We start from the raw sequence: 26,481 nt of genomic DNA on the forward strand, positions 1-26,481 counted from the left end.
AACTTTTAAACTAAGGCCACTAAAAATATAAAAAATGTCACCTTAACTTCTTAAAATGGAATTAAAATATAAAAAATGGCAGCATTTTATTTACGACATTAGCTGAACATGTTTTTTTGCAGAAATGTTCAACTAATATGTTCACTAGTAAATATATTATTCTGTGCCTCTGGTCAAGGACTTAGTAGATGAGAATATACACTCCATGCTCTTGTTTTATCAAAAATGGAAAATCAATTACCTCTGTAGTTTTTGTTTTATTGCACTCACTCGCTCCAAAATTTGGGGGCAAAATTATGTTGAATAACTGATCAATATGTTGTGACTTTTGCAGTTAAAAAATCTTTCTATGTAAATTAATACTATAAGTAAGTAAGTAAGTGAATAGTTTATTATAGTGACATGTGCATTTCTTATGGTATAAACAATAATATATACATATAAAAAAGCACCCGGCCCATTGGACCTATAAGTCACCTTAGCTGTTAAGCTCAATCTACACGTAAATAAATGTAAATAAATACTATCATATAAGTAACAAACAGCGACATATATTGTTTGAGAAACAGTTATAGCTAAAAGCACTTTCTGTCATTAATTGTTAAAACGAATGGGAGGTTGAATCAAAACTGCTAGTTTAACTCTTAAAGTATTTTTGTCTTAAATTTTTAAATCTTAAAAAAGCCTTTGATTATGAGCATACAGTGTAGCTCCAATTTAAAGTCACATATACCAACAGCACACCATTTTTTCTGCAGTAAAAGAGCTGCCAACCAAATTAGTAAGTTTTATAGTTAATGCATATCATTCAGGGACCTATACTGTGTTTGCATAGGTCCCTGTGCATATTCATTCATTATTGGTAAACATCAAGGTAAAAATAAATTAAAATTAAAGCACATTTTGCATGTCAAGCACAAAAATAAACTAATGGTATTCTCTTACAGCATGCATTCCACTTAGAAATACACATTATAACTTTTAAAGTTGATATTCATACATGCTATTGTGAACACCTTAGTTTGACACTTGGTGCTCGGCTGCTGATCCTACACGCAACTGTCTTCCCTGTTAGGCATGACTTTAGGTTGTTGATAATATGGCACTTGCAGATCTGATTAGTCAAAATTCGTCCAAACTTCCGCGCTTAAAATAGTTAGTTAGGCAGAAGTGCTCGGAGACAATCTGGTCCTCACGTGGCTAATGCAGCCTCGTGCGCGTATGGACCTCAATAACTTCGAAATACAGACACACACACACAGTGCCTTCAATGAATGGCACCACACCAGTTGCCTAAAATGACGTCATAATGGGTGTGGTCTAGACTGGCTCAAGTTGCGTTATAATAATAACCGTTGGATCTAATGAGAGGTCGGACGGAACCAAACTACAGACGAGGTCCCGATCACGGGCGTAGCGGAGATATGGTGAAGAAAAGCGTCAGCGCCAGAACCCAGGTAATAATTCCGGTAATTATACCGCAAATCACGAAGATTTTCGCCTTCTTCGCGTGTTGTCGGCATTCTGATTCATCTCCGAGTTGCCAGGCGTTGTTTGCCCTCACTGAAATGGGGTAAAATCACATTGTGGTGGCATGTTAGACATGAATTCTCTTACCAATATTAGAATGACATATTGGTTTTGCACCCAATTAAGACGCACGCGAAGAAACAGAACCAAGTATTTAGTTACAAAACTCGATACTATGCATTTAACACGGTACTAAAGGCCTTGTATCAAAGCAGGGACATATACAAACTGTGTTTGTATAGGTCCCTGATCAAAGCTTAACAATCATTTGACGCAGAAACTTGGTCCATGTGAATTTGTATCGAAAAAATCACAAATAAACGGAAACACAAGGAGTAAAACTCACGTCCGAAATGCCAGCCAGCGATGCCGAAGACGAAATTGCAAAACATGATCACAATGCAGGAGGTCATCACAAAGTCTTTAGGCTTCCGGCTGGGGTCGGGTTTCTGTACAACGATGGTCGTCAGTGTGCCATCGTTTGAGTTCGCGTACTTGACTCCGGGTTTGTCCGATTTGCCCGTGCTTATCACGGGCTGTTTCTTCGTGGACAGGTCAATGTGTACTTCCTCGTGCTCGATAGTTGCCGCGCTGTTCCTTTTATCTCCGTTAGCCGTCCCGTCGTCAACTTCCGCTTGATATTGGCTGTCGGACATCATCTGTGAATTGGTTGAAAATTTAGACTTTTAGCTGTACTGTATGCCTTGGTTATTTCCGCAATGTGATTATAGTTTGAACATTTATATTATAAAATGAGGTATCGAGTAATTAAATTGCGGCAAAAAAACTGCAGTCGAAAAACGTGATAACATCGCGGCATTGCCATCGCAATATAATACATATGGTTCTATTATATTATTTTAGTATTTACCGTACGCGTCGCCTTATTTATTATGAACAATACTGATTTATTTAAACGATCACTTTTTTTTAATGATTTACATTTATAAATCTAATAATCACTTATAAGTACTCATATATGCTAGTGATATGATGCGTAAATACACGTGTGCATGAATCATGGGTTGGATCCGAGGTGGGAGGCCAACATTTTTTCCGATTATTTACTCAAAACGCTGCCTTTGATGTAAGGTTGTTGTGTGTAACATTTCCTAAACATAAACTATAACATACACTATATCACGACAAATATTTATAATCCGTGTCTATCATTTTAGTATTTTAGTATTCTGTTAAAATTTCAGCCGCAACTTTATTAAATTAAATAACTTCTTTCCTATACGTTTAGAGAATAGATTTCAACAAGAGTTACATCTCTACGTGACAAATTACTTAGTACCTGATAAATAACATGTCTATAGGAATACGAAAGCGTAGGTTACTACTTCGATGTATGTCGTATATGAAAATCAGTCGTAACTCTTATAACTTAAATGAGTAATGCGCAACAAAAACGATTCTTGTAAACTATTTTTTCTTACCTTTAATAAACTCACGATAAATATTTCCAAAAAAATATATTTTAGTCAACGAAATCCTTCATTACTAGCCAGGGTGTTTATATTTTAAACGCCCTTCACATTAAGATGAACAATTTGTCACACCTGTAGTGACGTCATTTTCAGATACCTGTCCTCAAAACACTGGATAAAAATGCTATACCGACATGATAATATTGTTCAAACTTGTTTGTACACAAAATTAATGGTTCAGTTAAATGTTAAAGCTTTCTGAATGTTAGTGTAAACTCACCTGATGCAAACAACAAATGGTTCAGTTTGTTTAATCTGTTCGAATGTGCGTGTACACTCATCAGATGGAGACAATAAAAACTTGAGGTGATGCAAGTGATATGAAATCGCTGCAGACCATGTAACTGTGACAGCTTTGCATCACTAGCTCGAAAAAACGTGTGTGTATTCCAAAGTGGATGCGCTACTTCCTCAACTGAGGCTGAGTTATATGTCGACCCGGAGTGTATCGATCTAGTACTCCAATTAACCTAATTTAACTTACTAAAAAATAATTCAATTTCCAGTTTCCAGCTTGTTTGTTTTATCTTAGACTGGTAAACATCCAAGTCAAGAAAAATGTCAGTAACATGCAGAATCGTCTTCAAACTACAAATCTTGATAAGGGTCGAATTCAAAGGTATTGTTATTGTTTCGGTTTGTTTTGAAATCTATAAACAGATAAATAGATGTTATCAGCTAGTATCCTAGTTAATGAAACGATGGATAAAGTAAGGGACCTATACAAACTTTTTGTATAGGTCCCTGATAAAGGGTATTCGCCGAACAAATAATTATTTATGTTTAAAAAAAAACAACATTGCGCGTTGGCCTATGAGACCAACGTGTGGAAATCGCTTACAAATAATTATAGGTACACAGCTTTTAAACAGTGAGTTTGTTATTAATTCATCCAATCAAATGTCGCGTGCTAATATTACGCATCCAATCAAATTTTACTACGAACAATTGGCCTTGAAATGGCGTCGGGTCGAGTAAGTTTTGACAAGTTTGTTTTTATTTACATTTTCCAATTGTATATAGGATGTCATGAGTAGTATATGCTATTGGGATATTGCATTTTCAATTTGCCAGCATTTGCATATTTTGTTATTGACAAGTTCATTCAAATTTTACCAAAAAGATTGTTTCTTCACAGCGGCACAGGTGTCGTCTGATCTTGTTTAACTTTATGTATAAGATTCAAAATGCAAAATTTGCAATGAATAGCTGTTGACCGACAAATACATAAATAACATCATGTAAGACATCAATATATAAGCAGCGTAATAACGTTAGAATTATATGAAATCGATAGACCAAAACAGTAGTAAAGGGGACGTAAATTTTATTTTAATTACGACACACAATAAATGAAAATAAATAGATGAGTTACATGTATGTTATGTCAGTCCAAATAATTGTACACCGATTACGATGTATATCGTCCTCATACTTATAGGAGTAAGTGTTTTGTTAAAAATAAGTTAAAGGGGCCTTTTCACAGATTTTGGCATTTTTTAACTTAGTCATTAAATGCTTTATATCGATAAATGTAAACATTGGATCGTAAAAGCTCCAGTAAAAAATCAAGAATAAAATTAAAAAAAGGAAAAGAATATTGCCCGGACCAGGTTTCGAACCAGTGACCCCTGGAGTCCTGCCAGAGTCCTGAAGTAAAAACGCTTTAGCCTACTGAGCTATTCCGCCGAGTACATATGCATGAAGTATTTTATACCTTATATAAGCAATCTTCGTAGTTTCACAAAATTTAACGACAAAAACAGAACTCTCCAAATTATTCAATCGTTTCGCGTTGCAACGCTTTATAATTTTTAGGCTTAAAAATCGTCAAAAGATGCATATAATGGCTATAATAAACCATGGTAAATGTTCAGTATTACTGTTTCCTCACAAATATCATAACTAGAACGAAAATTTGCGAATCTGAAACAACTTTTTTCAATTTTGTCAATTTACCAAAGTGTGAAAAGATCCCTTTAATACACACATTAACAAATTGAAATAATTACTTATACAAGTTATATATAGATCAGATGAATAATGCAGACCTTAATTAGGCTTCAATTGTAAAAATAGAGTTCACATAAAGATCCATAAATAAACACATGTTTATTTATAGATCTTTGGCTCATGTAATTAATTAAATGACCTAAAGTGGCTAACACATTTACAAATTATAACAAACTTTGAAGTGTGCCCTGAAGTCATGTGAATTCACATATGCACTAATAAACATAATTATGTAAGTATTGTAATACATATCAGTTTAATGTTGTGTGATGACACATTTCCAAATGAAAAATGGGATTATTGAAAAATGGGACTATATTGTTTTTCATGTTTCTCAATTGGATGTTAATAATTAATTATTTATGCGGTTGAAATAGATATGCCCATTTAATTAAACATGTGTTAGAGTTTAAGTTTAACTTTTCAAGATATACAAATTTTTAGACTTGAATATGTTTTTAATCTATCCTTTTGTTTGCAATGTTCAAGGAAAAAGCTAACTGATTTTGTTCTTTTTTAATGCTAATTATTAATTGTTTTAAATTTATACATGTAAACAATGGAATATTAAAAAAGCGCAAGTGATATAAAACAACTAGAATTTTATAAAGAAAAACAGTAAAAGTTTAACCCATACCAGTAGTGAGTTTGAACCTGTGACTTCTACTTAACTATACTCAAGTTATTGGTGACATTATACAGGCCTTTTCCCAAAATACTATATAAACATACAAAATACAAAACATCAAAGCCAATAATCGTGCAATGCAATTTTTGACAAGCTTGCTCAATAGTCCTATCTATGAGCTTATCTATCTATCTATCTATCTATCTATCTATCTATCTATCTATCTATCTATCTATCTATCTATCTATCTATCTATCTATCTATCTATCTATCTATCTATCTATCTATCTATCTATCTATCTATCTATCTATCTATCTATCTATCTATCTATCTATCTATCTATCTATCTATCTATCTATCTATCTATCTATCTATCTATCTATCTATCTATCTATCTATCTATCTATCTATCTATCTATCTATCTATCTATCTATCTATCTATCTATCTATCTATCTATCTATCTATCTATCTATCTATCTATCTATCTTATCTATCTATCTATCTATCTATCTATCTATCTATCTATCTATCTATCTATCTATCTATCTATCTATCTATCTATCTATCTCTATCTCTGATTACTGCCAACCGCTCTTTCGAGTATTATAGGCAGAGGGACATTATTGAGTCCGTTTCCTGGGAAGAACCAGTACTTGGTGTCTATGGAGGAGATAATGAGAACGCTCCCAGAGTAGGGAGCGAACCCACAAACTCCCGATCGCTAGGCGGACACCTCATCCACAACACCACCGCGATATCCTAACACTTACATTAGGGTTTGAATTATATATTTTATACATGCAATCCATGCGTTGTCACAATATAAAAGGAAAACAAAAGAAACACTGAAAATGATTCAATTGTTATAAGTTAGTATTGCTTTACATATCAAATTATGGTTATTCACAAACGAACATGTATTTATATTATGAGTCTACATCATAAGCGTTATATTTCTTCTTTATGTATAGTGTTCTTTTATTTAAGATACATGTATTTTTTAACATGAAGTTTGAAAATTGTCTTTTCGACAATTACATCACAGTTCAAAACAAGTCCCTTTAGTCTGTAGGTTGGCTTCTGTTTGAAGTTTTCATCGCATTTATGTATATATATATTTTTTTTACATAAATTCAGTTTTGTCCAAAGAATGAAATGTTTGAAGCGAATTTTAAGTAACACTTTATTAAAGTATTTGTTTTTATTTTACTAAATAGGATATGTTGCAAGGCAAGAGGCGCCATGTTCGGACAGAGAAAATGGAGGAGTTTTTGAAGGCCAAAGATGATGCCAGTAGCCCGGCTAAGAAGCTCACCTGCCCTATTCAAGATTGCAACAAAATGTTCACAAGCACGCCTGGGCTGAAATACCACTTGCAGACTCACAGCAGTGTGTTGCCACAGTTCTCGTGTAGGAAATGTACGAAACTATTCAAAAGGTAATAGCTGCATACATGCTTTGCAATAAATAGATAAGCTTTCATTATAAAGCTGTCATTGATTGATTTTTATTCATTGAGAATTTCCAAGAAAAACATGTTGCATTTCCATGAGCTCTTTTGAAAATAACAAAATTTAGTACAATCCTTATTCTCTTATGTTTAAAATAGTTGAACTGCATATGATCTCTAAAGATGCAACTTAGCTTTTAAGCAGACCATGCTAGGTTTGCACTACAATTAAAATATTACAATATAAATTGGTAGAACAAAGCAAATAAACTTTTGTGGCATTGCAATGTTTCTCTTGTTATCTGAATTTTCATGTTCAATTTTGCACATAACTTACTATGTAACTTTAACAAATAATCATCAAATATATATATACATAATGTAATTGAGAAAAAAAGGTACATTGCACTATCAATGCAGTAGAATTATGGAGCGCACTTGTCTTAGGTGAACTCTTGTTCATTTGCATACACATATATTATAATTCACCCCTAAGTAGATACTGTTGGTTAAATAATGTGGATTAAACATGTATTGTATTTTTTATCTCTCAGTGCCAATGGCTTGAAATACCACAGGGAACGTACTTCATGTGGTGACTTCTATGATGCCGCAGATTCTCCTGGTGAGTACTGTAATAAACATACGACTCTGATACTAAATCAACATATGGGTCTCACAAATTGTTTTAGATACAAAAGCATGGCAAAGCAAAATTTGAAGGCATCACATTAGCATGATGGCAGTTCAGAATATGGAGTGACTATGAAATTGTGTTTATTGTAGGGATGGCAACGAATACCGATTTCGGTATTCGAATATTCGGTCACCCTTCCGAACGAATATTCGGATATTCGGTCAACATCTGTTGGAAAAAAGTCAACTTTGTTTACCGTACCATTACTCCATAAATTCTACTTTCGTTTTTACCGGAAGTTCACCGGAAGTGACTAAATATTGACACAGCGTTGCCGTCGCTAATTCGAAGCTGATTTTGTTGATTACTTTTTATTGTTAAAATTGAATGACAAAAACTGTTTTTAAACTATTAATATCGTTCATCAACAATAGAACGAGAAACATTATATTACATGACGACAAAATAATTACATGACAAAACAGTAAGATCTACATATAATTAAAGCTGAACTTAAACGAATTATGTACATAGCCACAACACACTTTGAACCTGTTTAACAGACTAAACAGTCAGTCTTTAAAAGTTGCCACGTTTAAAAGACACTTGGATCGACGACTTCTTATCGGATGATGTCGTGAAATACTTCCAAGCAGCGGAAGGCGTAGGTGGCATTTTGCTTGGACAGATATTTACTTTATGCGTGTAGCAATTATAATATTTTCAATTAAATGAGGGTGAAATACCAAAAACATTTCTTTAAGTATAATACCTGATTAAATATTGAGCAATTAATTAATGTTTGGACCATACGATACGCAAATACTCATTAGAGGTTGAGTAAATTATTTTTTAAAAGCTTTTTATCCCCACGCTTTTTGAAAAAAAGGTGGGGATATTGTGGTGATCTCCGCCGTCCGTCCGTCTGTCCGTCCGTCTGTCCGTCCGTCTGTCCGTCCGTCCTGGCCACTATCTCCTCCTACACTAAAAGCACTAGAACCTTGAAATTTACACACATGGTAGCTATGAGCATATGTGCGACGGTGCACTATTTGGAATTTTGATCTGACCCCTGGGTCAAAAGTTATAGGGGTTGGGGTGGGGCCGCGTCAGAAATTATCACTCATTTTTTTAGGTTATTTTACATTTACTTCTTTATTTCTACACCGATTCACTTCAAATTGATACTGGACCTCACCTATGACAATACGGTCAATCTCAACCATGCATGGCCCCATTCCCAACCCTGGGGCGCCCCGCCCACATAGGCCACACCCACCAAAAATTTCCATTTACTATAATTTTTTCATTTCTACACGGATTCACTTCAAATTGATACTGAACTTTTGTTATGACATTAGGGTCAATCTCAACTATGCATGGCCCCAATCCCAACCCTGGGGCGCCCGCCCACATAGGCCACACCCACCAAAAAAATCCATTTACTATAAAAAAAATTTAGGTTATTTTACATTAACTTCTTCATTTCTACACTGATTCTCTTCAAATTGATACTGAACCTCTCTTATGACAAAACGGTCAAACTCAACTATGCATGGCCCCGTTGCCAACCCTGGGGCGCCACGCCCACATAGACCACACCCGCCCAAAATTGCCTTTTACTATAATTTCTTCATTAATACACTGATTCACTTCAAATTGATACTGAACCTCTCTTATGACAATACGGTCAATCTCAACTATGCATGGCCCCATTACCAACCCTGGGGCACCCCGCCCACATAGGCCACACCCTCCCAAAATTGCCTTTTACTATAACTTCTTTATTTTTACACCCATTCACTTCTAATTGATACTGAACTTCTCTTATGACAATACAGTCAATCTCAACTATGCATGGCCCCATGATCAACCCTGGGGCGCCCTTGGGTCAAACATGCGGCGTGGGGATACGCGTCGGCCTCTGCCGCGCCATTTCTAGTTTGATTAGAAACTTGATTATAACCATACGATCTGTTTTGTTTTTCACACCAAGTCGGCTCTTTCTTTACTCATTTAATCTTTGATCATTTTAAATGTAATTCGAGTTATTAGATCAAGACGGGTCGTTGTTGTAATTGCCATACGGTCTTATTTGTTTTTTACACAAAGTTGGCTTTTCCTTTACTCATTTAATCTTTGATAATTTTAAATGTAATTCGAGTCATTAGATCAAGTACAGGTTGGTGTTTTGATTGCCGACACGATTTGCACCTATCATAATTTTGAGACAAAGTGTCTGGCTTTAAGCGGGATTTATGACCGGTATACTGTCATCACCATAGCGACGCATTATCGCGCCTACCGGAATAAACATTATGACACGAGGAACAACTTTTTTGACAGTGTTTGAAGCAAATTTTACGAATACAAAGTCTTTGAAATTACTTGATTTTTTATTTTTTCTTTCGAATATTTGATTCGGAAAACAGTATCCGAATATTCGGTCCGGGACCGAATATTCGGATATTCGGATATTTGTTGACATCCCTAGTTTATTGCAAATTGTTTTTAAACATATGCCTAGTTCGCTGTCTGCAAATCTACAAACAAAAATATTTAGCACAGCTACATGTTAACCCCTTATGCATGCAGCTGGGCTTTGGTGTAATGACTAAGTCAATAAGTGTATAAGTCACTTATATACCATTAAATTTCAACAATAAAGGGCTATCCAGACGTTTTAAGTGGATGAAAGTGGTGGTTACAATGATGAATGTCCTTTGAAGATATATCATCAAACTTTAACATTTTTATACACTCTTCAGATGTTGAAGTTGATGACAGTGGTGGTGGTGACAATGACGGGGGCCCCATGCAAGTACCTTCTCCAGACAAGGCAGCTGACCAGACATTCACATATCATTTTCCTGAAAGGCGTCCCACACTGGCCCCTCCTGCCCCTGTCCATTCTGGAATGGATAAGCTTACGGAGCTGGCCATCATAGCAACCAGTCCACACAGTCCTTTGATGCAAAGGAATAGATCTCAGTGGGGGAAAATGCCAAGGTTTGTGGTGGTGATAAGATGGTAGTGTTACTTATTGTTTTGAATATTTTCTTGATGTTCTTAGTTAAATTGTAATCCTTTAAACGTGAGATTTTAACTTTGCTCTTGAAAAGTTTATTTATTCAAAAAGTTTTATGTTTACTGTTAAATGTAATGACGTTCAATCAAAAGCACTCTATGTTATATTATAAGTAAATTTGAACTTTTAATCTTTAAATTTCCTAAATATTCATGATTAAAGCATTTCCTTTCGTGTATCAAAATCACATGTAGTAAATCATTTCAGTCATCTCGTTTGCAGCCAGTCTGACAAGCCAATGATAGTATAATGTTATTCAGGCTACTTATGGATATTAAGTAGTAAGGGTCTGCTAGCCCATGAACTCAAAATATTTGATGGGCCATCAGATGTAACGAGGTATATCTCAAAAAGTAAAGTTTATAGTTTGTTTATTATGATTGCAATATAGTTCATACCTGTGTTTTAAAATTTGATTGTTTGCTTTGTTTCTGACAGTGCCGAAGTCGTTCGCTCTCTGACTTTGATGCTAGATTCCTGTGAGGGAAATCAAAGACTGGTGATTCAAACGGACAGTGAACCAAATCTTGATCTCACAAATAGTAGCGAAACCTGTGATAATTCTTACTCGCATGCTGTGGACAGTACCGCAGTGGTTACAGTCAGTGATCAAAAGTGCAGTGATTATTGCTTGGCTGATAGAAACGGACTTAAGATGTAAGTATGGTTCATTGTTATTTATAGTTTAAACATTTTTAATCTCAGGGGGTTTCAGAGGTCTACACACGGTAGTACTCAATGAAGATTCAATACTTAAAGACTTCTTCATTTATAGAAGCACTCAATGTTGATTTAACACCTAAATATTATAAATATTTATTGATCAAACTTTTATTCTTTTTCAGTGCTACTGAAGAAACCAGTGACATAAAGGTTTCCACTGACTCACTTTCGCTTGTCTCCCCTTGTAAACTGGAGTCACCTGGTAGCTGGTCTCACACCTGGTCAACCCCTGCATGGCACTGCTTTCTCTCAGGTATAGGAAGAGTTGTGCAGTCTTTTCATCCATTACTTAATATTACCAGTATTTTTCTTTGCTTCTTATTTAATTTGTTTGCTATGCTTATCTTGCTTGCTATTATCTTGTTGTTAACAGTAAACTTATATTTAATTTATTTATCAGTATGTATAGTGTGGCTTCCATTGTACAAATTTACAATAAGAAATATTTAACAGTAAAAATTTGATTTTTTTGGAATGTTTGCCCTGTTATTTGTATGCCCCCGGTAGGGTGGCATATAGCATTTGAACTGTCTGTCTGTCCGTCCAAAAACTTTAACATTGGCCATAACTCTTGCAATATTGAAGATAGCAACTTGATATTTGGCATGCATGTGTATCTCATGGCGCTGCACATTTTGATTGGTGAAAGGTCAAGGTTATCCTTCAAGGTCAAAGGTAAAAAAAACAAATCCAAGGGAAGTAACAAGCTTTAAAGGGAGATAATTATGCGCCCCCACCCTCCCTTCGAAGAAGAGAGGTATTTTGTTTTCCACATGTCGGTCGGTCTGTTGGTCGGTCCGTCCACCAAATGGTTTCCGAATGATAACTCAAGAACGCTTAGGCCTAGGATCATGAAACTTTATAGGTACATTGATCATGACTGGCAGATTACCCATATTGATATAAGGGCACTAGGTCAAATGTCAAGGTCACAATGACTCGAAACAGTAAAATGGTTTCCAGATGATAACTCAAGAATGTTTAGAAATAGGATCATGAAACTTCATAGGTACATTGATCATGACTGGCAGATGACCCCAATTGATTTTCAGGTCACTAGGTCGAAGGTCAAGGTCACAGTGACCTGAAGTAGTAAAATGGTTTCTTACGTATTCACACAATGTCTACCACTACAACAGCCCATTTAGGGGGCATGCTTGTTTTACAAACAGCCCTTGTTTCTATTAATTATTTGGCAGGTTCAGATCATTTTACAAGTGAAGTAATTTTTTTTTAAGGATATAATCAAAAACAAAAATAAATCAATCAAAGTGGCGCAGTAGGGGGCATTGTGTTTCTGACAAACAACACTTGTCCTGAGATTTCCCTAAATTGATATTGTCTAAATTGATATTGTCAAACACAATTTGGCAAAAACGTCCTCTCTAATACTTATACACGAACAAAAATATATCATAGTATTTGTTTGTCCTTAAGAGAGAAAATTGAGAAAAAAAAGATAAACTTGCGCTTTTTATTCATAGGTTCACACGTGATGTATGGATCCAACAACCAGTGGCAACTTGTGGACACACTTTCTGAAAGGGAAGATCTTTTCAGACCAGATGATATAACCTCCTCTACATCTTGGTTTGCATTTTCTTAAAATATACATATATTATCAATTATTTAGATTTCATAAAGATTGTCAAAAGTTTAGTGTAGTGTTAAGATAATCTGTCGGTTTTAATATATTTTGCTTGTTTAAACATACATGTATTTTGCTTTAGAACCTTTATGAACAATTTGCAAAAACAGTCACAATCAATACAGTGTTTTCACTTTTGTTTAATTACTATTGATACAGTTATACAACATGCAAGTAGCAATTAGGTATACATTACAGGATAATGTGTGAAATATTTTCGCAAATTTTTATTGCCAGATTTGACTTATTTATACATCAAGAATGGATGAACAGAACATAGAGTAAATTGTCATAGAGCAATATTTTTTTTTAAAGATTTAGTTAAAATAAATTACACATTTCAGAATGTTGGAATAAGCTTCTAATTCAGTTAAGATTAATTACACATTATCAGAATGTTGGAATACGCTTCTAATTCAGTTGAGATAAATTACACATTATCAGAATGTTGGAATAAGCTTCTAATTCAGTTGAGATAAATTACACATTATCAGAATGTTGGAATACGCTTCTAATTCAGTAAAGATTAATTACCCATTATCTGAATGTTGGAATAAGCTTCTAATTCAGTTAAGATTAATTACCCATTATCAGAATGTTGGAATACGCTTCTAATTCAGTAAAGATTAATTACCCATTATCAGAATGTTGGAATAAGCTTCTAATTCAGTTAAGATAAATTACACATTATCAGAATGTTGGAATACGCTTCTAATTCAGTAAAGATTAATTACCCATTATCAGAATGTTGGAATAAGCTTCTAATTCAGTTAAGATTAATTACCCATTATCAGAATGTTGGAATAAACTTCTAATTCAGTTAAGATTAATTACCCATTATCAGAATGCTGGAATAAGCTTCTAATTCAATTAAGATAAATTATACATTATCAGAATGTTGGAATAAGCTTCTAATTCAGTTAAGATAAATTACACATTATCAGAATGTTGTAATAAGCTTCTAATTCAGTAAAGATTAATTACCCATTATCAGAATGCTGGAATAAACTTCTAATTCAGTTAAGATAAATTACACATTATCAGAATGTTGGAATACGCTTCTAATTCAGTAAAGATTAATTACCCATTATCAGAATGTTGGAATAAGCTTCTAATTCAGTTAAGATTAATTACCCATTATCAGAATGTTGGAATAAACTTCTAATTCAGTTAAGATTAATTACCCATTATCAGAATGCTGGAATAAGCTTCTAATTCAATTAAGATAAATTACACATTATCAGAATGTTGGAATAAGCTTCTAATTCAGTAAAGATTAATTACACATTATCAGAATGTTGAATAAGCTTCTAATTCAGTTAAGATAAAAAACAAATTATCAGAATGTTGGAATAAGCTTCTAAGTTTAATGTATTTGTAATTGGCCAGACTAATCTTGCAATGCTTTGTAGCATGTTCTGTACATTGTCTACACCAGCTATTGAAACATGACTTTCATTTGCTAAAATACATATTCTCGTCTTTCAGTTATGCGAATGAAGGTCTTGTAGTCCAATCAATGAAGGCATTAGAAACCGATAACACGGTGCATGAGATAAAGTTCACATCAACTGGGTTTGGGGAACCAGCATTGGTGGCAAGATGCCAAAAGGATCACCCATTCCTCGTAAAAGACAAAGGTGCATTTTATTAACGGATTTTTCATTTCTTACCAAAATAATTGAACAGTTGATAGAGCTTTACATATCCATCTATGATTTGATTCCATAATGAATAATCATATCATAATCAGGGGTGTCAAAGTTCAGGATTATTCCTGAATTCAGGATTTAGGCCCTCAAAAACTGCTTTTGATGTTGATATAAATTAGAGGATTTTTGTTCTGGTATTTCAATTTTTTTTTTCACAAAATGTCATTTTAAACATAAATCATTTAATTTGACATATTGTTGACACAGTTAACATAATTAAATGAATTATTAACCCTCTTTTGGCACTGGCCCCCCACATGCTAGGCTTATTTTCAGGATTTTAGATTTTGGCCAATTGACAACCCTGCATAATATAATATCATACGTTACTTATATATTTTGATTCAATTTGATTTTGTATAAGCGTGCTGAATGACTCGAAATAAAGCTTAGTATTATAAAATAAAATAGAACAACTTTCATTTTGACTGATTATCATTATGCATAAAGCTGCAAACTAACAAATAATCCGCAATTTGTGTATTAAACCCTTGAAAAATTGTGTAAATAAGCTTCCTGCATGGAAAATTAGGGAATTCTTACAGAGGGGGGGGGACTCAGTGTATTGTAAAGTTGTTTACTCATCAGTGAAACATAAATTGACTATTGTGGACAGGACAGTATGAAAGTAAAATACCACTTTAAAATGAAAAGTAAGTAAATTGTGTTAAAAATGGCTTTAGCAAGGCAAATGGTGACCATGCATGTGCAAACCCTTTAACGAAAACATACTAATAGTGCTGGCAATACTGCTTGTTTGGCATGAAATGTATATAAAAACCAGTTTTCAGCAACAGAAATATAGGCCTCCAGCCTATAATTATAGTTGCACTGCAAAGTTAATAAATTTATTTCTTGTTTTCATAAAGAGGTTACAAATAATTTTACTGTATAGTAAAAACTTGTATAATATTATCATGAGTTGTTATTTCCTCTAGACAAAGATATATTGTGTCTTCTTGAACCATAGCACTGGGCAAAAACATCACATTCTTGGCCAATGTAATAACACTGTTGTACTCTAATAGGCTGGACATCATGTGAGGCGGTGGAGCAACGCAGGCAATTATGTGTCGGCGATGTATGTCTCCCACCATCACTTTATGACGAGGAAAAATTCAAAAGTTTGGAAGAGTGAGTGAAAGATTTGTTGTCCTTGTTGCAGGAACATGAATACATCAGTGTTGCTATTATTAACCAGAATTAAAGTTAGAAAATAAAAAAATCATGTTTTTTTACGTGACTTTGTAATTGGTTAAATTTTAAGAGCACCCCCAAAAACACAGCTTGATCATTTAGATAAGGATCAAATTGCTGGTTTTATTGGAGATTAGGACAACACTGATTCTACATGTACGTTGTGGCTAAGTAATATAATACATTAAAATATTTTTATTAAGTTTTTAAGAGTGAGCACTTTAATAGTTTTGTTTTATTTTTTAAAGCAGGCTTTAATGTATACCAGGTTAATTGATGCTAGGAAATAAGATACCAAACTTATTGAGTTGATAATTCTTACTGTCTTTTTCATACAATATTGATACAAAGGCAAGACTTACATAAATAATTTATTTTCTTTAAATGATACCTTTAACAAATTTTTAAACGTAGAGTTGTCAAGGCATCTGAGTTACCGTACTTTTAGCTGACATTGTGTTAATTTGTTTTTGTTTTTTTCATCTGACTGTAGAGTGAACTTGAGACTAGATTCAGAAAATCAGTTTGCTTGATATTGATTATACTGTTTTATTGTTGCAGATTTGAGTTCACCTCAGAAGATTCTTCTGCTGTATTTGCACTAAGCAGTATGAAGGTATCCCGAACTGGAAATATTTATTGTTGTTAATTAAATGCTAGTAAATGCAAGAGCGCTTTATAGTTGGGTCAATCAGTAGGTTTTTCTGACTTACCACAAAAAATGTCATAAGTTTGTGGAGTAAACTTCTTCCACATTTCTCAATAGCTTAAATGGAATCAAGTAAAGTTCATGTCTTAAAATTATGCGTTACATTTTCAGAAAACACATGTTATGCATAATATCATATTTAAGTATATGTTAGTTCAATATGAATACTAGATCCACTTGTATTGTGCCTTTATTTTGTATCCCAGATTGTTTTATAACATGGTAATGCTTTATAATTGACAAGAGCTGCAATTGAAATAGAGTGATCAGTACCTTCTCCTTCAGTCCAAACATGATTTAGTTTATGTCTTTGAATAATGACTTAATTTGGCTGATGAGTTGTCATGTCTGAACTCTGAAAACATGTGTAATATATGTGGTATCAGTTTTACTTGTATGTTAATTAAATATGAATTACTCCCCTTGAACTATTCCGTTATATTTTCGCCTTTATTGTTTGCTATTGTGAAGATGACAAGTGATTTAATGTTAATTTGTTTTCTTTCAGTCCAAAAAAGATTCAGAGTTGAGTCCAGCTGTAGAATTGAAACCCCTTTTGAGCCCCTTCAGCGGGACCCCTAAGGGAAAGCGCCCAATGAATGCCTTCCTACTGTTTGCGAAGGAAGTCAGAGTGAACTTCACCCAACAGTTTCCCAAACGGGATAACAGGTGAAAACATTTTTCATTTGTTTAAATGGCTGGTTAGTTTTGTGCTTTATTGGGCACTTAATTGTTTTTAGCTCATCTATTTTTTTTGAAAAAAAATTATGAGCTATTGTCATCACCTTGGCGTCGGCGTTGGCGTTGGCGTCGGCGTCCGGTTAAGTTCTGCGTTTAGGTCCACTTTTCTCAGAAAGTATCAATGCTATTGCATTCAAACTTGGTACACTTACTAACTATCATGAGGGGACTGGGCAGGCAAAGTTAGATAACTCTTGTGTGCATTTTGACAGAATTATGTGCCCTTTTTATACTTAGAAAATTGAAAATTTTGGTTAAGTTTTGCGTTTAGGTCCACTTTTCTCAGAAAGTATCAATGCTATGGCATTCAAACTTGGTACACTTACTAATTATCATGAGGGGACTGGGCAGGCAAAGTTAGATAACTCTGGCATGCATTTTGACAGAATTATGTGCCCTTTTTATACTTAGAAAATTGAAAACTTGGTTAAGTTTTGTGTTTAGGTCCACTTTATTCCTACAGTATCAAAGCTATTGCTTTCATACTTGCAACACTTATTAACTATCATAAGGGGACTGTGCAGGCAAAGTAATGTAACCCTGACTGGCATTTTGACAGAATTATGTGCCCTTTTTATACTTAGAAAATTGAAAATTTGGTTAAGTTTTGTGTTTTGGTCCACTTTACCCCTAAAGTATCATAGATATTGCTTTCATACTTGGAACACTCGCAAACTATCATAAGGGTACAGTAAAAGGACAAGTTGCATAACTCTGGTTGTCATTTTTACGGGATTATTGCCCTTTTTTGACTTAGTAACTTTGATGATATGGTTAAATTTTGTGTTTCGATCCACTTTGCTTCTTAAGTATCAAGGCTATTGCTTTCAAACTTCAAATACTTTCATGCTATCATGAGGTTACTGTACCTGGCATGTTGAATTTTACCTTGACCTTTGAATGACCTTGACTCTCAAGGTCAAATTATTAAATTTTGGTAAAATTGCCATAACTTCTTTATTTATGATTAGATTTGATTGATACTTTGACAAAACTACTCTTACCTGACATACCACAATAGACTCCACCCAAACCATCCCCTGTGCCCCCCCCCCCCCCCCCTCCCTACCCCCCTCTCCCCCCTATTTTTTTTTTTTTTTTTTTAAGATCATCTCACAAATGACACCACCACACCCTCACACTATACCCCCCCCCACCCCAACCCCCCCCCTCCATTTTTTTTTGAAACGGTTAAAATACACAAATATTTATTTTTATTATTTTATGTTTGAAATACAGTCCAACCATCGCACCCAAGAATCCCCTACCACCAACCCCCCCACCCGAATCCCCCGCCCCCCTAATTTTTTTTTTTTTTTAACATCATCTCACAAATTACCACCACACCCTCACACTTTACCCCCCCACCCCCCCAATTTTTTTTTTTTTTGAAAAGGTTAAAAAACACAAATATTTATTTTTATTATTTTATGTTTGAAATACCGTCCAACCATCGCACCCAAAAATCCCCCCCCCCCACCCCCCCCCACCCCCCCCCCCCACCCCCCCGATTTTTTTTTTTTGCGTTTTTTTTTTGCATTTTTGGTAGATAATGTAATAAATTCCACACCCCCACACTATACACCCCTCTTCACTCCGCCCCTCCCTCCTTTGTGATTGAAAATGAGAGTCCCTTCACCTTTAAAAAGAAAATAGATGAGCGGTCTGCACCCGCAAGGCGGTGCTCTTGTTATACTTTATAGCAGGAAAATATAGTTGGGTATACTGGATTTGCATTATAAGTCTGTCTGTCTGTCAGTTTACACAAACCTGTCAGACAAAATACTATTACACTTTTCAATGTACAACATTCAAACTTGATTGTGAAGTACTGCATGTGCAAGTTTCAAGTTCTAATAATAATTTATAAATGCTAAATTAATGCCTCCTTGTTCATCTTTAATGCCTATAACATGATTAAGACATGCAGCATCAGGGTTATACTTCACCACTGTGACAATCTTCATACCGGGTTTCTGTTTATCAGTATAGACCACAATGATTTGTTTTGCAATACCTAAGACATTTCCAAATGAAGGGATAGTTATATCTGTGTTTCAAATGACAAATGAAGTGATAGTTCTATCTATGTTTCAAATGACAAAGTTAAAGTTCTATTGGTCTTTCAAATGACAAATGAAAGGATAGTTCTATCTGTGTTTCAAATGAAGTGATAATTCTATCTGTGTTTCAAATGACAAATGAAGGGATAGTTCTGTATGTATTTCAAATGACAAATGGATTGATAGTTCTATCTGTGTATCAAATGACAAATAAAGTTAAAGTTCTATCTGTGTTTCACATGACAAATGAAGGGATAGTTCTATCTGTGTTTCATATGACAAATAAAGTTAAAGTTCTATCTGTGTTTCGCATGACAAATGAAGGGATAGTTCTATCTGTGTTTCAAATGACAAATAAAGTGATAGTTCTGTGTTTCACCTTTTTTTCAGACATGAAATGAAAGCTTAGGTATGCAGTTAATGTTGTCGAGTTTGCAAGTGTGTTGTGCTTGTACTTGTATTTATTGTTCAAGAAAAGTTTTTGATTATGGTTAAGAGATATTATGCAAAAGAAATAAACAGTTACAAAAAATAATAACTACCATTGATAATTTGACAAAAAATAATAACTACACTTGATAATTTGCATAAAAACCATATTATTGGGAACATTATTTTGATTATAAGGTGATCTGACATATTTTAGAAATTGAAAAGAGAACTATGTTTTAGTATGGTGTGTCGGGACTTTTTTCCATTGTTTATGATGTTTTAAAATCATAGGGTTTCATGTTAAAATAAAATTTAACTGACAGGGCATAATGTACTCAATGGCCATTATAGTGTTTGGCTTTAATCTTTTTAATGCTGTCTTAAAACAAATACAGTATAAAGAAATGTACAGGTACATTTTATTTTTGTGTTTGAAGCACAGAAGCAGCACAATATATTGGGGAATGGTTGGTGATTGTCACATTCATGCACATGATTCTCTGTTAATGTCATGTAGGAAGTTCAGAGATGTTATTCATGTTCAGATAAGAACTGGTATATCAGAAGACAACTATGAAATCGTATGGTAATTTGTGATTTAAATTTACATTGCTAATAACAATTTCGTGGTCAGTGTTTAACCTGTGATTAATATGTACCCATCTCCTACTGGTGTTTCACCTGAGTTTTTTTTGTGTCGCCTGACTATGGTCAGGGGACATATAGGTGTTACTTGCGTCTGCGGCTTCTGCGACGTCACACGTTTCGAAAAAGGCTCATTTCTTCTTTGTCCCTTCAGATATTGCTTTCATATTTGGTATGCATGTGTATCTGGACAACACCTTTTCATGCACATACAGATTTTGACCCCTGTGACCTTGACCTTGAACTTATCGTCAGCGTTCAGGTTTCAAAATCTGAGACCATGATTCAAAAAAGGCTCATAACTTCTGTGTCCCTTCAGATATTGCTTTTATATTTGGTATGCATGTGTATCTGGACAACACCTTTTGATGTGCATACAATTTTTTACCCCTGTGACCTTGACCTTGAACTTGAGTTCAGCGTTCAGGTTTCGAAATCGGCAACCGTGATTTGAAAAAGGCTCATTTCTTCTGTGTCCATTCAGCTATTGCTTTTATATTTGGTATGCATGTGTATCTGGACAACACCTTTTCATGCGCATAAAATTTTTACTCCTGTGACCTTGACCTTGAACTTGAGGTCAGCGTTCGGGTTTAAAAATCTTCGACCGAGATTCGAAAAAGGCTCATTACTACTGTTTCCCTTCAGATATTGCTTTCATATTTAGTATGCATGTGTATCTGGACAAGACCTTTACATATGCATGAAATGTTTGAAATTGGGTCCGCGTTCAGGTTTCGAAATCTGCAACTGCGATTCAAAAAAAGGTCAAAACGTCTGTGTCCCTTCAGATATTGCTTTCATATTTGGTATGCATGTGTATATTTCAACATCATGTTTGTAAGTCAACTCCAGACAATAAACTGGATTTATTTAAACGATTTATTTTGCAAGTTTTAGAGAAAGAGAAGACCACTAATTTATTCACTTATTTGGTTGAAATAGTAGATTATTGTTTTGCGTGTTGGGACCAATATTTTGGTTGTCCAGAACAATCTGACTACCTCAATGTTGAGCCCTGCAAAGGCATTTTTTTGCATTGAAAGTAAACTTCTATTGTGGCTTTATTCATATGGCAATTATTATTTTAATCGAGAGATATAAACACATTTCTGAAAGGCTTGAAATTCAGCATCTTAAAGGGTAATATGAAAACATGTCACACTCTTTTTTATAGGGGTTTTTCTCTGGGAGAAGGGACTACTGTATGAATTGATTGCTGTACTGAAATATTTGTTGTTTTGTGTTACCAGTACCCACTTTGAACAGAAAACTGCAGAAAAGGTGTGTAATATGGAAAACTTCTGTAAAAAGAACAGATAAATAGTACAAAGTTCTGTTCCTCGTGTCATTTATAATCAACACATGTCTTCATTCACAGGCTGCTAATCATTATGACTCCACTCTGTCAGTAGGCACATGTAGGTCGTTCAGTGCATATAAAATGTTATCATTGTGTCATTATGAATACTGCATCTGCATTTTTCAAGTTATTGAATTGAAACTTTCAAGATGTCAAACCATAAAAGTGCAGATGTGAAGGATACTTTTTCCATGCCAAATGATCCACATATACCAGAGTTATTTCCCCTTGAACATTGCGAACAAACGGATACTTGGGTATTAATCAGGTTTCAGACAAAACTATAGTTGTAAGTTTAATTATATTGTATGCATAATGTTGTGAATGTAATTGTACAATTCTTATTATTGATGTTGTGTGCTTTGTAAAGTTATTTTTTGCTGAAATTTGTAATGAATCTTAGTGTGAGTGTTATATAAATCTTGTTTAGTATGCTGCAAAAACATTCAATGTTGATATTTATGCCTCCCTTTGAAGAAGAGGGGGTATATTGTTTGGCACATGTCGGTCCGTTGGTTGGTCCGTCCACCAAATGGTTTCCGGATAACTGAAGAGCGCTTAGGCCTGGGATCAGGAAAGTTTATAGGTACATTGATCATGACTGGCAGATGACCCCTATTGATTTTCAGGTCACAAGGTCAAAGTTCAAGGTCACAGTGATCTGAAGCAGTAAAATGTTTTCGGGATGATAACTTAAGAACACTTAGGCCTGGGATCAGGAAAGTTCATAGGCACATTGGTCATGACTGACAGATGACCCCTATTCCTTTTCAGTAATCTAGGTCAAAGGTCAAGGTCACAGTGACTTGAAACAGTAAAATGGCTTCCGGATAATAACTCACAAATGCTTAGGGTTAGGATGAGGAAAGTTCATGGGGACATTAGCCACTCCATGAGTCACGCGAGCAATTCTTCTTTAAATTGCCAATCATACTCTAACGTATTCACACAATATCTGCCACAACAACTGACAGCCCATTTAGGGGGCATGCGTGTTTTACAAGCAGCCCTTGTTCTTTCTTTCTTCATGAGTTGATTTGGTATTTAGATGCTTTTAGTTGTTGCACTAGTGTTTGGGGAAAGCATTTTGGTTGTTATTAACAGCAAATATGGAAAATAGTTTTTATCATGAATTAGATGTAAAAACACTGATATATTAGATAAGGTTAATTTGAGACTAATTTAAAAAGAGTATTGTGCCATTTGTTCACAAGTAATTGCTTTTATGATGCAAATAAGAAAGCCGTCTTCTTTTCATAGATGGATGTTGCAGTGAAATCTGTCAAAACTACACAGCAGTGTTAATAGGTTTATAAATAGGTTTTCAGAGGTGTTTGGTTTTTTGTTTGTACATTTAATTTAGATATACCATTTTTGTTCGAAATCATAAGAAAAAAAAATAAATAAATAAATATTGTTGTCAAAAAGAATATTTTGTATATTAAACAGCATAACAATGATCAAATAAAGAACAACTTACATATGAAACCGCATTCACGACTGCAAGTTTGATGAGGAGTCACAGATAAACAGCTTGTAGCTCAATTATTATCCCCCGCCATTGCTGGAGGGATATTGTTTTGGTGTTGTCCGTCTGTCCGTTTGTCCAGAGCCATATCTTGGAAGTGCTTTGGCGGATTTCAGTGAAACTTGGTATGAGTATATATATGGATAAGAGGATGATGCACGCCAAATGGCATTGTACACCATCTGTTTTACGGCGTTACGGCCCTTTGTATCTTGAAAAAATGCTTTTTAATATAAGCTTAGAGCTTTATCTCGATTAACACATGAGCCAGAGCCATAAAACTTGCCATAGTTATTTTCAATCATCTGGGGGGGCTTCACGTTAAACACCCATAATCCTAAGGCTAAGGTCAAGGTCATAAATTCAAGTCAAAGGTCACATATTTGATGAACTATTCATTATTTAGTCATTCCTTTACAATTGATCAAGGGATTATGTAATAACTGTCAACAATTGTTCTTCATTATATAGCTGAGTGTCAAATATAAGATCCATGTTGCTAGGGTCATGGTCAAAGTCACACACAAAGATCAAAATCACACATTTTGATTACTGTGAAACCATTATTAATCGTCAGGCATTAATTTTCATAAATTTCGTCAGTCGACCGGTCGGCGAATTTAAGATCCTAACGAACAATCATGCTCTATGTTTGAACAAAAACAAACACTAAGTTGAACAATATTTTAAAACTTTACCGCAGACATGAGGCATTAAATTCCAACATAATCAAATCACACATTCACTGCTGTTTCGTAATCAAGATTAATCCGGTTTTGACACAAAGGGATGTAGATTACACAAGGTACTTAACTGACACGTTACACTTCTTTAAAACGCGTGTGCAGTACAGCTGTATCGAATGCGTTGACTTCGTTTATGTAGAATGGTAATGAATTAGCGCTAATTGTTTATAACTTTATTACCCATTAGGTGCATTGTGTTTTTCAGGGGTGTTGCATATTAGCCATCACGCAGCGAATGCCGATGAAAGACAATTAACCAAATGAAAAGATGACGATGTTTGATCAACATGCGTATTTTTCACAAATTAATAAAGAATATTTTAATTGCTGTTTGTTGTTTGATTGTTTGCGTTTAACCACACTTACTACTATTTTACTATGTATCAATTTATTTATTTTTAAATTATTGACATTATTGATTTATATACCGGTAGTTTACTTTTTAAGAACAAACACACACATAGAGTTTACAATTTTAATGTTGATATCAGAATAAAAAAGCATTTTATTCAATTATAACAATAGAATAAGACTAATTGGCAATTGGCTTCGTTGTTACAAACACTCGTTAACGGTTATTCGATCCCACTTGTCCGCTAATCATAACAATGAACGTGTGAATGGCATACATTAAGAGGGTCCATTACTGTCCCTTGATAACAAAAGACTAGTTAATTGGCATGTGACAAACAGGCCCCACCTCCTGCAGTGATTCTCAAGTGTGTTCCCGCATATGTATTACACACAAATCGGATATTGACTGGCGCATTTTTTTTAAATTCAAAATCAGAAATCGGCGAATTTAAGTGCTGACGAAATCGTCATTTTTATAAAAATGACGAAATTTTGTGCTGTTGAAAATAAATGGTTTCACAGTAAATTTGCCTTATTTGGTAAGGATTCTTTCATACTAAAATGGATTCTCAAAATGTCCTGATGTATTTATCAGGCACAACCCTTCAATTATAACTTTTCTTTTTGTTCTACACCCATCCATAAACAAAATTTATTAGGCGGGGGATATCAATTCAACGAATTTGCTTGTGGATTATATATTTCGGACACTTGAAAAATAAGTATGTATTATGTACTTTTAAATAACTTAACACTGAATGTAGATGTCAATGTATACTAGTTTGTTTGTTGGACAACAATAACTTAAATAACTAGATTTTTACAACTTTATATTGATGTAGTAATCTTTTAGCAAACTGGTTTTAATAATGCAGGATATTCAATTTTGCCTCAGATTAAATTGGTGGTCAAATGATTTTGTATTTGGTTTTGAGAGTGTGCAGTTAGGAAAGGATTTTTGATGTATGAAATAAGAACATAACACAATCCAGAAAGTAGTTTTGGTTAGAGAAGCATTTTAACAGGGTTCAGTTTGGGCAGGACTTACTGTTTAAGCCTTTGGTTGTTTAATATTCTGGAATCCACAAATATAGTGTTATGTCATTTATTTTGGTATATATTAAACACAATTAATTCTAATTTGGCTGTAAATCAACATCTTCAGCAAATAATTATTATGCCCCCCTTCGAAGAAGAGGGGGTATGTTGCTTTGCTCATGTCGGTCTGTCGGTCCGTCCACCAGGTGGATGATAACTCAAGAATGCTTGGGCCTAGGATCATGAAACTTCATAGGTACATTGATCATGACTTGCAGATGTCTCCTATTGATTTTGAGGTCACTAGGTCAAAGGTCAAGGTCACTGTGACCCGAAATAGTAAAATGGTTTTTGGATGATAACTCAAGAATGCATACGCGGCCAACAGGGCGAACTCTGAACAATATAACTGAAGCAACTGGTCTGTAATCCTAAATCTATAATTATCAGTCCAATGAAACATCATCCTTTGAGTAAAATAAAGTGGATCAGTAAAAATATTATCAGAATATGATTTTTGTTTAATTATTTTATATATTAAATATTGTGTTAATGTTTAATTTTGTTGATTAATATAAATATAAGCAGGACAGGGGAGGTAATACACTATTATATCTTTCTTATATACAGGGGAAACAAATGCAATAAGTTAAAATTTCATGTTTAATGAATAGAGGATATCAGCCCCCCCCCCCCCAAGTTATTTTTTTAAACATCATCTAATAAATTACCACACCCCA

At 34.3% G+C, this 26,481-nt stretch overlaps 3 protein-coding genes across 6 annotated transcripts in view; 2 read left to right on the forward strand and 1 right to left on the reverse strand.

Annotated features, from left to right (window-relative positions):
- The window catches only part of LOC127877385 (uncharacterized), a 130,171-nt gene that overhangs the window by 58,236 nt on the left and 45,454 nt on the right, over positions 1 to 26,481 (forward strand). The gene's annotated exons all lie outside the window — the stretch shown is intronic.
- On the reverse strand, positions 490 to 3,106 carry LOC127865048 (uncharacterized). The gene is made up of 3 exons (XM_052404933.1): positions 2,973 to 3,106; positions 1,877 to 2,189; positions 490 to 1,563 (listed from the first exon to the last, which is right to left on the reverse strand). Exons 2-3 carry the CDS (start codon positions 2,187 to 2,189, stop codon positions 1,406 to 1,408), a joined length of 471 nt encoding a protein of 156 aa, XP_052260893.1. The 5' UTR covers positions 2,973 to 3,106; the 3' UTR covers positions 490 to 1,405.
- Positions 3,972 to 26,481, forward strand: part of LOC127877419 (HMG box-containing protein 1-like) — a 34,094-nt gene continuing 11,584 nt past the window's right edge. Inside the window, exons 1-11 of the mRNA XM_052423289.1 lie at positions 3,972 to 3,997; positions 6,885 to 7,105; positions 7,672 to 7,742; positions 10,523 to 10,763; positions 11,281 to 11,499; positions 11,688 to 11,818; positions 13,050 to 13,155; positions 14,702 to 14,853; positions 15,954 to 16,059; positions 16,684 to 16,738; positions 17,340 to 17,500. Of these exons, the coding sequence (XP_052279249.1) occupies positions 3,983 to 3,997; positions 6,885 to 7,105; positions 7,672 to 7,742; positions 10,523 to 10,763; positions 11,281 to 11,499; positions 11,688 to 11,818; positions 13,050 to 13,155; positions 14,702 to 14,853; positions 15,954 to 16,059; positions 16,684 to 16,738; positions 17,340 to 17,500 (1,478 nt within the window). The 5' untranslated portion in view covers positions 3,972 to 3,982. The remainder of the gene's footprint in view (positions 3,998 to 6,884; positions 7,106 to 7,671; positions 7,743 to 10,522; positions 10,764 to 11,280; positions 11,500 to 11,687; positions 11,819 to 13,049; positions 13,156 to 14,701; positions 14,854 to 15,953; positions 16,060 to 16,683; positions 16,739 to 17,339; positions 17,501 to 26,481) is intronic.

The sequence above is a fragment of the Dreissena polymorpha genome, chromosome 1 (assembly GCF_020536995.1).
Source record: "Dreissena polymorpha isolate Duluth1 chromosome 1, UMN_Dpol_1.0, whole genome shotgun sequence".
Taxonomy (NCBI): domain Eukaryota; kingdom Metazoa; phylum Mollusca; class Bivalvia; order Myida; family Dreissenidae; genus Dreissena; species Dreissena polymorpha.

Bases quoted from the DNA above. Each gene is read 5' to 3' on its own strand.
- LOC127865048 (XM_052404933.1), bottom strand. From the start codon at position 2,189: ATGATGTCCGACAGCCAATATCAAGCGGAAGTTGACGACGGGACGGCT. The intron at 1,564-1,876 runs GTGAGTTTTACT...ACCCCATTTCAG, and splicing joins CGCTGGCTGGCATTTCGGAC to TGAGGGCAAACAACGCCTGG.